Raw genomic sequence first — 12,693 nt, 5'->3', positions numbered from 1 at the left:
GTGTTGGTGGTTGTGTGATTTTCTGGGGCTTTTATTCCCCCAGTATACACTTCAACCATCCTTTTGAATTAATAACAAAGCATATACAATTTATATGAAAATATTGCAGAAAACATCATCCTTCTCTGCAGCAATTTGTAATCAGACATTTTTTGTACCAGTGTGATAATGTACCAGTTGTGAAGGCAATGATTATGCCATCACAGATTGATGGAAATCAAATGGACTTGCTGGACTGCTCAAACTTAACATAAATTTTCCTCAAAGAGTAATATTTACAAATGGAGGTTCCACACACAGGTTATTATGTAGATGTTATCTTAGCAACAATGACAAAAGTGAATGCCTGGACAATTCTAATCACAAAGTGTACTTCTAAGCTTAAAGAGTATTCCACTATTCTCATTCCTATCACTTAAAAAAAATTTACAAATGAAAGTAATATCAATGACAGTATTAAAAGAAGCTGATCTTTTTAGCCGCACTGGGATAAAAATACAGACTATCAGAAAAAAATACAAGATTAGATTTGAAAACAAGCACAATATTTCACAAACACACCTAACACAAACAAAGAATTATTTAAATGGGTGGTATCCGTCCACCCTACTGCCTACTAAATGTGTGTTTACACATCTGTATTCCACCCAATATAACACTCAATACATATACAGATTCTGCCTCACCATAAAAATGTATGTGATGTATCTGAGGCGGAAAGGAAAATGGGGGGGGGGGGGGGGGCGCATCACTAACACTGATTGAATTTCACATTTATCATCCCATTTAATGCAGAAAATCTTCACTTAATACACACTTTAATAATAAGTGATAATTTTCTGATATCACGAACTCAATTGTAAGTGATATCCTACTTACACTTTCAAAATCTAGCACAAACCCTACTGGTGCAAAATATATGATGCAATACACATATCAACTTAATTTCAGTAGATAAAATAAGGAAGTTTCTTTATGATAAAAAACTTACCTTTGTTTCAAAGCTGCAATACATGCTCACTACAAATGGATTATCAGTAAAACTCATAATATCACGCTCAGCAAATACTTGATCAACCTGGTTTCTTAGCACAAGATTGTTTTTTGTTATTTTCTTCATTGCAAATCTCATACGTGTTTCCTTCGAGCGAACGAGGTAAACGGCACCATATGCTCCATTCGAAATTAACTTCACTATTTCAAAGTCATCCTCAGATGGCACCTACAATGAAAATACCTTTAACATTAACAATTCACAGCAATTCGTAACACGAGAATCTGTTATACCTGTTATTAACATTACAGGGTAGTCCTGAAAATCATCACAAAACCTGCCATGACTAAGAGTGTTAATTACATAAAAATTTGCTGAGTCAACATATATATGAAATTAATACTTTCTCATATAACACTGGGCATTCTGGATTTCATTTCCATTACTGCTCATATGTATCACATCTGTTAAAAACTAAATAAATAAATGTAACATGACAGTGCACAAATTTCTGACAACTGAATAATATCAGGAATATCTCTCTCTCTCTCACTCCCCTCTCCACCCCCCCCCCCCCCCAAGGTGTGTGTGTGTGTGTGTGTGTGTGTGTGTGTGTGTGTGTTTTAGTCAAACAGCTTGAAACTTAATCACAGAATGAATCACCCAATGCAGTAAAACCTAAACACACAGTTCCACAGAATGAATTTATCTTCAAATGTAGAGGATATGTGAATTTTAGAGACCAAATATGTTAGATTATTGCATGACATCAGCTTCAAGGATGGTTACCTCAAGCAGCAATATAACAGTAACGGAATGCAAATAAAACTCTCTTATTCAATGCAGCTTTTTGTATGATACGGGTCAATAAAAATGGTAATGGAACGCTGTTCCACACCCACTTCCACCCCTGTCCCCATGCCCCATACTTTTTATAGCTAGGTTCTATGGGAGATGTCTGAGAAAAAAAACCATGTCTCCAACGAACATCTCAAATATGCTCTGCAGGATTTCTCTGATTACAGCATATAATTCATTATCAACCATTGGAGGGGCTTTCTAATCTAAAAAACGTGCATGCCACACATTCATGCCTGATCTATTTAGGGGTCCTACAATTCTCTGCCAGACAGCTGAGGTCAAGAAATCCATATCCAATAATGTCACCTACAATAATGTCACCTAATTGTCTGAGTATCTGGATTCCATTTGACCTGAAAACCAAGATTGGTCCCAAGTACAATGATGCAAATAGTGAGTTGTGTTTCCAATCGGTGTGCGAGTCTGTCTGTGTTTACCAATTCAAGGACCCATCTAACACCTGGTTGGCTACAGCGGGTCAAACTGCATGCGAGTATGATGCGAAGGCTGAGGTTTAGCCTGTCTCAACTTTGCTCAGAACTTGTCTGAAGTACTGGGTACAGCCCAACATTTCATTTAGCTTTGCAGTGCGGCATTTTTCCGTCAGCACAACTTTCTTCAGTTTGGTGGAATCGTGGTGTCAGTGTTGTCTACCATTTGCTATTTGTTCATTGTATAAAAATAAGTTATCAGGTCCAATGGCTGTTTGCAGAAAATGAGACAGTCTAGTATTCTACCACCACAAGTTTTAAAAATGAATAGGAATGACTGAAGAGCAGGATAATGATTCTAAATGTATATTATGCAAGATACAGTTACATATTTGACAAGTATTGCAAATTTGCTTTGGAAAGGCATTACAACACCATGCAGAAAGAATTTAAAAGATTTAATTGATGATGAAAGAGCAAAAAATTACAACAATCAACAGAGAGGACTCATTGTTCTGTACATCAAGAAGTACTTTGTGTTAAATTTGCAGGTATGGAGCATGTGGTGAAACTGGTGGTATGAATAGCAAATTTTCAGAAGTTGCATGCATTATTCCACTGTCAGCTGCAACAGTTTTCAATGGAACTAAACAAAGAGCATTGAGACTTTACAGAGTACAGCGAAGTATGTTGTTTAAGTCTAGGGGGCATGCCTGGATTATTTTTCGATTTAAAACTCATGACTGTTAAATTTACGAAGGAAAAAGAAGAGCAGCAACAAAAATTAGAACATCTGGAATGGATTGCAGACGTCGAATTTTAAGTGGACTGGACTGCACACTGCCTATAGTAAGACACTGCAAAATAAGAAACTACTACACTCCTGGAAATTGAAATAAGAACACCGTGAATTCATTGTCCCAGGAAGGGGAAACTTCATTGACACATTCCTGGGGTCAAATACATCACATGATCACACTGACAGAACCACAGGCACATAGACACAGGCAACAGAGCATGCACAATGTCGGCACTAGTACAGTGTATATCCACCTTTCGCAGCAATGCAGGCTGCTATTCTCCCATGGAGATGATCGTAGAGATGCTGGATGTAGTCCTGTGGAACGGCTTGCCATGCCATTTCCACCTGGCGCCTCAGTTGGACCAGCGTTCGTGCTGGACGTGCAGACCGCGTGAGACGACGCTTCATCCAGTCCCAAACATGCTCAATGGGGGACAGATCCGGAGATCTTGCTGGCCAGGGTAGTTGACTTACACCTTCTAGAGCACGTTGGGTGGCACGGGATACATGCGGACGTGCATTGTCCTGTTGGAACAGCAAGTTCCCTTGCCGGTCTAGGAACGGTAGAACGATGGGTTCGATGACGGTTTGGATGTACCGTGCACTATTCAGTGTCCCCTCGACGATCACCAGTGGTGTACGGCCAGTGTAGGAGATCGCTCCCCACACCATGATGCCGGGTGTTGGCCCTGTGTGCCTCGGTCGTATGCAGTCCTGATTGTGGTGCTCACCTGCACGGCGCCAAACACGCATACGACCATCATTGGCACCAAGGCAGAAGCGACTCTCATCGCTGAAGACGACACGTCTCCATTCGTCCCTCCATTCACCCCTGTCGCGACACCACTGGAGGCGGGCTGCACGATGTTGGGGCGTGAGCGGAAGACGGCCTAACGGTGTGCGGGACCGTAGCCCAACTTCATGGAGACGGTTGCGAATGGTCCTCGCCGATACCCCAGGAGCAACAGTGTCCCTAATTTGCTGGGAAGTGGTGGTGCGGTCCCCTACGGCACTGCGTAGGATCCTACGGTCTTGGCGTGCATCCGTGCGTCGCTGCGGTCCGGTCCCAGGTCGACGGACACGTGCACCTTCCGCCGACCACTGGCGACAACATCGATGTACTGTGGAGACCTCACGCCCCACGTGTTGAGCAATTCGGCAGTACGTCCACCCGGCCTCCCGCATGCCCACTATACGCCCTCGCTCAAAGTCCGTCAACTGCACATACGGTTCACGTCCACGCTGTCGCGGCATGCTACCAGTGTTAAAGACTGCGATGGAGCTCCGTATGCCACGGCAAACTGGCTGACACTGACGGCGGCGGTGCACAAATGCTGTGCAGCTAGCGCCATTCGACGGCCAACACCGCGGTTCCTGGTGTGTCCGCTGTGCCGTGCGTGTGATCATTGCTTGTACAGCCCTCTCGCAGTGTCCGGAGCAAGTATGGTGGGTCTGACACACCGGTGTCAATGTGTTCTTTTTCCCATTTCCAGGAGTGTATTTCTTATTTGATGAGGATGCATTTACATAGAAAATCGCATTGCAGAAGGGGCATATTCTATCAAAAAAACACCGTCCATTTCCCTAAGCTCACTGGTGTTAAAGAAAATGCAAGGTTTGAACAAGTCATTGTGGCCTTGAAAGACGTACAAGGATAGTTTGCTAAACAGAAGGAGAGGCACATAGCAATCAGTCGCAATCTTATTAGTTTTTATTACTCTTGCATATCTAGATTTCGGCTATAAATAGTTATCTTCAGTTCTTGGTGTTATCCTGTTCGAAATGCATTGTTGAACACAATATGCTGGATGGTTTCAGTACTTTATGGAATCAATGTTGGTAAGAGTCTGCCAAGCTTGGCAAGTTCAATGTATTATAAATATGAAAATCTAAGGATCAGATGTGCTAAAACCATCCAGCATATTGTGTTTAACAAAGCGTGTATTGCAAATACAATAACACCAAACGCTGAAGATGGCTATTTATAGCAGAAATCTATATATGCAAGAGTAACAAAAACTAATGGCACTGTGCCTGATTGCTGTGTGCCATTCCTCCCTTATAGTCTGTGGACACTGGGCACAACAGTTTCTTATGGAATCAAAGTTAGTTTGCCCATGGTTTGAGTATACTGCGAATATCAACTGTTTTTGAGATTCTTTGCCATTTCAGTTGAAAGCACCACTGTGTATATGCAGACAGAACTGAATGATCTGCGGTGTAATTCCCATTTGAAAATAAATTCATTTCTGTACTTTTTCTTACCCTGGAAGAGTTTCCAAGTCTCCATAATGATGCTGCAAACATCATAAAACATTTGCATCAACATGTGTGGGTGAAAGGCTTTGTCTGATTATGAAATTAAATAAGTCGCAATTACGTGGCAGACTGAGTGTGAACATTGGTGAAATTGACAGTGTATGTCTGTAAGCCGCCAGTTTGTACAAGATAAAAATTATATTATGTCTTCAGAATGCCAAATATAATTGAATAATACTGAAAATTTGTTTTGTTTGTGATTATGTTGTTAAGACATATGAAACTAAAACATATGCAGTGCGACAGCATTGCCATTTAAATGCAGCACATTCACATCCCCCTCAAACACACACTCTTTCAGACAGCAAGGTGTGGCTGTGGCTGTGGTGAAGTGTTCAGCCAGGCAAGATAGAGATGGCATGCAGACCATCTCTGATCTAACAGAACTAAGGGTGGTCCCAGAACCCAGGTGGCAAGCATCATTCATGCAAATATGAGTTACAATTTGCAGCCTGTGCTTTCAACAGGCCCTTGGATGAGACCTGCCAGCAAACATACCATGTGTAAACTGGCCTACCTTCCAGACCTGTCTGCTATTTTCCTGATGGTTTCATTACCAACCTAATGTTGGAGCTCCCAATGACCTACATACCCAACCACTACACTTGTCTGAACTTGACACAAAAATTATCTACTGGCCTAGCTTCAGGCATCTCATGCTGGTTCAGGTGTGCTGTCAACACTGGACAGCACCTTATCTCTCTTTACAAAGGCATAAGGAGTAGCCATGTAGCCAGTACCCACATTTGCCTTCCACACAAAGAGGAGCAAACACTCCAGTGTCCAATTACCAATTACTCACTCTAGAGTGAGGGTGAACCACTCACGTTGTATGCATTATAAGTTTGGTGACATCAGAATTTCCAGTGGATTTCAAAGGCACTACATACGCTGCAGCTTTTATCGTAGGTGTCCCAATGTTGACGCAGCTTCAAATCTACTGATCATGGCCAGCAATACTTTTTATGGACAGTGACCATTTCCCTCGTGTCCAAATACAATGTCCTACTTGCAAAACTATACAATAACACAAAAGACTGAAAGTGTTGGAGACAGTGACAAACTAAAAACTGTTTGCAACAACAAGAGATAAAACTAAACAACTACTGCACTGTAGGTAACGAAAAACTGAGCTAAAAAAGATTGTGATCTGCCCATAATAAACAAGAAAATAAAAAGTAGCCCTAGTGGTTAAACAGTGGTCAAATTTATACTACTATTCACATTCAATGAAATCAAAACTGCAAGCTACTGTATGAGCAATGACTTGTTCAAGACTACTACACAGCACATCAGCAGACATCAATCCACAATTACGGATGTCTGTCCAGAGTCATAACTTTATTAATGTGCAACATGTTTACACAAATGAGGTGGGCATTTTCCATATATGGTCCATGTTGGGACAATAACAATTGATGATGACCACAGAATAAACAAAAGATGAACTATGTTGCCATCTTAGCAAACACAGGTTCTACCTCTAGGGGACACAGCAATTGTTGTAATTAATTTATTCAGCTCACAATACCTAGTGCTGATGATGGTGTAGACCGGTGCTTTAAATCTCAATCATGTTGCCACCATGGCACTGAATATTTGAGGATGGTCCCAGTGGTGAGCTACTGGTCAAATACACTGGTGTCCAAAATTAAAACAACAAACTGAAATTTTGCAAGGTTGCATTTATTTTGCCACAAAACAGAATAAGCAGGTGATAAGAAGAAACAACATAAAGAATACAGAACATAACAGCAACATGCATAACAGTAGATGAAAATGTTCTTCGTTTTTTTTCCAACTTAACAGATTTGCACACACATTCTGACAACTGGTTAATGTACTCACTATCAGGTGTGCCCACCTCTGGCAGCAATACAGGCCTGACAACAACTGAGCAAGCAGTGAATAATATCTTCAGTCTCCTGTGAAACTGGCTGCAAGTCTTGGAGAATGGTTGGTGGATGCTGGCATGATGCAACCTGTCTCATTGGTGCATCTCAAACACACACTATGGGATTCAAATTGGGAGAGTAAGCAAGCCACACCATGCATTCAGTATCTTCAATTTCCAACAGAACATCACCTACTCATTCTCTATGAAGTCAAGCATCAGTAAGAAGTCTGGGCACACAGCACCTCGCAACAACCCTACTAGAGGTTCCACAACCTCGTCACGATACCTGACAGCAGTTAAACCTTTACGATTCACCCATACAATTTCATGAAGAGCTGCTCGAGTGGTCAGTATAATCCCCAGCCACACCATTAGTGAATCTCCTCAATATCCATCTCTTTCCACAATGTTCGAGGATCAAAATAGTGTTCCACATCTTCTTCAGATGCGAATCCATTGAGAATCACTCTCCAGACCAAATCGGGACTCGTGTGAAATGAACATTGGCCCACTGCTTGACTGTCCAGATGGCATATTGACAACTCCACTCTAGATGTTCCCTTCTGTGAAGATGCATCAGAGGCACACATACAGCAGGTCTCTGACAACAAAGGCTACACTGTCGAAGCCTTCTCTACACAATTTTCCTTGATACAACATGTCCAGATGATGCTCCAAGGTCAGATGCCAGTTGCTGTGCAGTACTAAGGCAGTACTGTTGTGCCCTTAGAGCAAAATAATGGTCCTCTCTTTCTGATGTCACACATGGTTGGCCCTGCCCTGGTCTTCAGGATACAGTTTCGATCTCTATAAACTGTCGCCACATCCAAGAAACAACAGAAAGATTCACATTAAGCCATCAGCCCACAAGTTTGTAACTGTCCTGCTTCCATTCTTCCCATGGCCCTCCACCGAAGAGAGTCTGGTAGGCATCTCCCCTGTGCCATACTGCCATACTGTGACTGCGTACGCAGAAATTGTGGATGTGGGACTATCCGGCAAACACCACTCCATTTGATAGGTGCCCTGTCATCATCATTGGCATGGTTTTCCATTGACCAAAATTCCACCTTCTATGCAGAACATGATCATACAGACATCTGTTGACAGTTTGTATTCATATCATGAATTAGGCACAGGATGGGGAAATAGTAGTTTGTTGCTTTAGTTTTGGACACCAGTGTAAATCAAATAATAAGTGAACTGTGGTGGTTTATATGTAGTTATTGTCTTCTAGTGATTGAACAATGCTTTTTATCTAGAAGTGTTTGTGTGAGGTTAGTAGCAGGTAAATATTGCCTGCCTTCAAATAATAGACTAATTGAAAGTTCCTGGCAGATTAAAACTGTATGCCGGACTGACACTCGAACTCGGGACCTTTGCATTTTGCGGGCAAGTGCTCTACCTGCTGGAGGACGGGTCGTAAGTCGTTCTGGGGTAGCTCAGTTGGTAGAGCACTTGCCCGAGAAAGGCAAAGGTCCTGAGTTCGAGTCTCGGTCCAGTATACAGTTTTAATCTGCCAGGAAGTTTCATATCAGCACACACTCCATTGCAGAGTGGAAATCTCATTCTGGAATAGACTAATTACTTTCAATACATAGCACCAGAAACTCCTGTCTATTTGCAAGAGGTGTTTCAAGAATTTCTTTGAACTTTCTCTTTGGTGCTTGACAACAGGCTTATTCACAGTGTTTCCATATGGCAAATTTTGTTCCCATTACAACCGCTTCCACCCCTTTATACAGATTTTTTTGTCCCCTCAACCTTCTGCTTTACACTCATCTCTCAAATCATGCAGTGTACCATCACACTTTTTTCACTTTTTAATGCCAGTATAAATGCTATCACAACATATTTACAAGAGTTTTCTCAAAGTTATTTGTAACACTACAATGAACGTATCTCTAGTGAATATTAATGCTTAAAAGAGCCCAGGTTTTATGTAAACATATAAACCACCGAAAACCACATTTCTGAAGTTGATTAACTATAAAGATTGACACCATCAGTTATTTTATTTTAATAGGTATCCAGACAAGTCTCCCTGTGACTCGACAAATAATTTTCTAGTTGTTAGGCTTCAACTGCAGTTGTCATTCATCATTTACTCTAGGCTCTGTTCGCTGGGCTAGCTCATTTGACAGTCTTTTGTGCAAGGTTGTGTCTCCATGGTACTGACTGAATGACATAAGCATCAGTGTCTATCAGTTAACTCATGAGTGGGCAGTGGTCTTAGTTGGGGAACTGGACTTTCTCACAAGAACCCGGCAGGTCCAACAGGTGCACCAAAAAATCTGTTGCACATTTCCTGCCTAGCAGTGTAGTGTAGGGTGCAGTGATTTACATCAATCCTGTTTGTGTGCTTTTAGTTACCAGTGTCTGGCAGTTCAGTTTTTGTATTTAGTAATATACTTAGTTATTCAGAAGTGATGAATAAGCATTCTACACCGCAAAAAATGCGCACAATCTGAAGAAGCAGTATGTGCAAAGTAAAGAGCGTTTGGTCATCTCTAACATAATTACAGCTCGTATTAAAGAGTTAACACAAAAATAACTAATGGCCAATATTGCAACTCCCAATCAAAGTGCTGCAAGCTATACAAATGTCAGACTTGGTGATCCAGAATGCTTCCACTCCACCAATTGAGCTTTAGTTTAGATGTCATATCCACAAAATAATGTTTCATTACCTGATATGACCAATTTCAATAGTTCTGCACTATTGCCTTCATCTAGTGACTCCTGAGCAGCTTGCATTAATCACTATTTTTGTTCGAAATTCAATAATTTTGGAACAAATTTATATCTGAAATAATTTCATTACATGAACCATCTGATACATCAACATCATTAGTGACTTCTCTGATTGTGATTCAGTGATTATTCAGAATCAATTCTTTCACTTTTTCCACAATTTCATCAGTTGATGTGCTGGGGTGTCCTTGATGCTTGTCTTCAACATCTTAACAACCTCATTTGAAATGTTTATATCACTGGTAAATCCTTACTTATAGCGGAATCATCAAAAGCAATAGATAACATTTCTGAAAAATTGATGTTCTTTATTCTGTTATTACAGCAAAATTCAATTCAAATTCTCTGATCAATTTGTATACAAAATAAATAATCACTGATACCACCAAAACATGTGTAATATTCTTGACAGCTGACAACAGACTAAGTATTTGGTACAGCTATGATTGTACTTTTCAGACATGTTTACCAACACAATGACAAAAAATTCTTGTTAATTGCTAAATTACAGATTCTCCATTACTTTTTGGACACTACTGCTATAGCAAGAATTGTTGCGTTTCAATGCAGACTGTCTAAGAAAACTTCTACCTCTTAATGGAAAAACAACATAAGAATGAGCCTTAAAATACTACATAACTGCACTATACTGAGTTGAAAATCCTATGGGAATGTATTAATCAGTTTAGGAGGAGTTTGTAGATGAACCTGCACGTCAGACGAACAGGCATTCTGTTCCATATTTGTAGACTATATATGAATCCTGACTTAAAACTTCTGTTCCTATGTTAATGTAATTTAGTCTCTAATGTTATGTTTCTTCTAACTTTCGCTTAATGTTAACTCATTTATACCTAAAAATAAATGCTTCCTGGACATAGGTGCACACTGCATCACCACTGATATAAAGTGCTCACAACAGGACTGGAAAAATGATGTGAAACACACTGTGACGTACCTGGATAGGCAGAGTGGGGTCTCACCAGCTCACTCAAGAGTTTACAGACTATACTACATTGCCTAGCACCTATTTCTACAAGGCCTGCTTTTAGCAAGGCAGCCATAAGTATCTATCTCCCCATAAATCTTTCTGCAAAACAGATATGAAAATACCATCCACCAACATTTCTTCCTTGATATCTTCCCATTCCCATGAGTTTTGAAGCCAAGGAATGTTTACTGGATTCCTTGACCCATTACAACTACTTTTAGTAAGAAGATATCAGGACACAAGACACTATGTGGTACTGCTGAAGCCCAGCCCTTGATGGCTCACCCATCTTCACAGAATGAGGAGTTATATTTTTTATGCTCTGCTGAAACTTAACAGAGTGAGAGCAGGGCGGGGTGCAAAGACAACTGTTGGTAAACCAGGATGAAGTAAGAAGTCTCAAAGTGTAGTAACACCTTCCAACATTGATTGAATTAGACATTACTTACAACATATGCAAGAAAACTAGTGTCTCAGAAGAGAGGGACGGAACAATTAAAATGGGTTGCACATACAATAAGTTATTTACAAGCTTTGTGGTATTGCTCATCGCTGATCTGTGGAGTTTTTCACTGTCTAATCATCTGACATCCCTACATTCCTATTTGCCAACTGATTGTCCTAACAATTACATCAAGGTGCCAAAGGGTCGGCAACTCCCTGCATAATTCATTTACAGCCTCAGCTAGGTGTATAATCTGGCCTGTTACAATACACCGCAAGGATGTTAACCAACTCTGAAACAGCCAAGGGACTTTTGCTTTTCAATGGTGGGTGACAACTCACCCATCTGCCAGGTGAATACCTGTAATGTATCACGCAACTGGAGTTGGGGCTCACATGGATTCATAAACATGAAACTGATCTGCCAACAGCAAGCAGCTCTGGGGTGTACTGGACATTTGTTTAATTTTCTTGTTTCATGCAAAATACAAAATAATATTTGGTTTGTTTGTTAGTTTTTCTGTTATGGGATTAACTACAAGTCACTTTTCCTTCACACAATATGTTTCCAACTCTCAAAATTTTATCATTGTTGGTTTACCCTTCCGATGTCTGGTAATCAGTACAATGGCTGATAAAACATGAGTATCATTATGTAACTGGCACCTAGCAAAAATAACCACTTTATAATTTGTTTTATTTATTACAGTTTCTATGTTGGTAGGAAGAATGTCTGCACCACTGTGTATAACATGGGCTACTCACCACTTTACTTATTTTGAGCACACTGTTCAATTTGGAATAAACATTATTTGTCCCAGGCCTCCTGTACTCACCAAAATTAGTGTTCAGTTATCTGCACAAAACGCGACAATCTTGTAAGGCTGCTGGAAGTTAGGCTGCTGGAAGTTAGGCTGCTGGAAGTTAGGCTGCTGGAAGTTAGGCTGCTGGAAGTTAGGCTGCTGGAAGTTAGGCTGCTGGAAGTTAGGCTGCTGGAAGTTAGGCTGCTGGAAGTTAGGCTGCTGGAAGTTAGGCTGCTGGAAGTTAGGCTGCTGGAAGTTAGGCTGCTGGAAGTTAGGCTGCTGGAAGTTAGGCTGCTGGAAGTTAGGCTGCTGGAAGTTAGGCTGCTGGAAGTTAGGCTGCTGGAAGTTAGGCTGCTGGAAGTTAGGCTGCTGGAAGTTAGGCTGCTGGAAGTTAGGC

The 12,693-nt window shown here is 40.9% G+C and overlaps 1 protein-coding gene across 1 annotated transcript in view; it reads right to left on the bottom strand.

Moving 5' to 3' along the window:
- Nucleotides 1-12,693, bottom strand: part of LOC124721608 (microtubule-associated serine/threonine-protein kinase 3) — a 263,031-nt gene that overhangs the window by 148,259 nt on the left and 102,079 nt on the right. Inside the window, exon 11 of the mRNA XM_047246660.1 lies at nucleotides 992-1,222. Within this exon, the coding sequence (XP_047102616.1) occupies nucleotides 992-1,222 (231 nt within the window). The remainder of the gene's footprint in view (nucleotides 1-991; nucleotides 1,223-12,693) is intronic.

The sequence above is a fragment of the Schistocerca piceifrons genome, chromosome X (assembly GCF_021461385.2).
Source record: "Schistocerca piceifrons isolate TAMUIC-IGC-003096 chromosome X, iqSchPice1.1, whole genome shotgun sequence".
NCBI classification, from domain to species: domain Eukaryota; kingdom Metazoa; phylum Arthropoda; class Insecta; order Orthoptera; family Acrididae; genus Schistocerca; species Schistocerca piceifrons.
The sequence above is the reverse complement of the archived record's forward strand: the minus strand, read 5'-3'. Positions and strand labels throughout refer to the sequence as shown.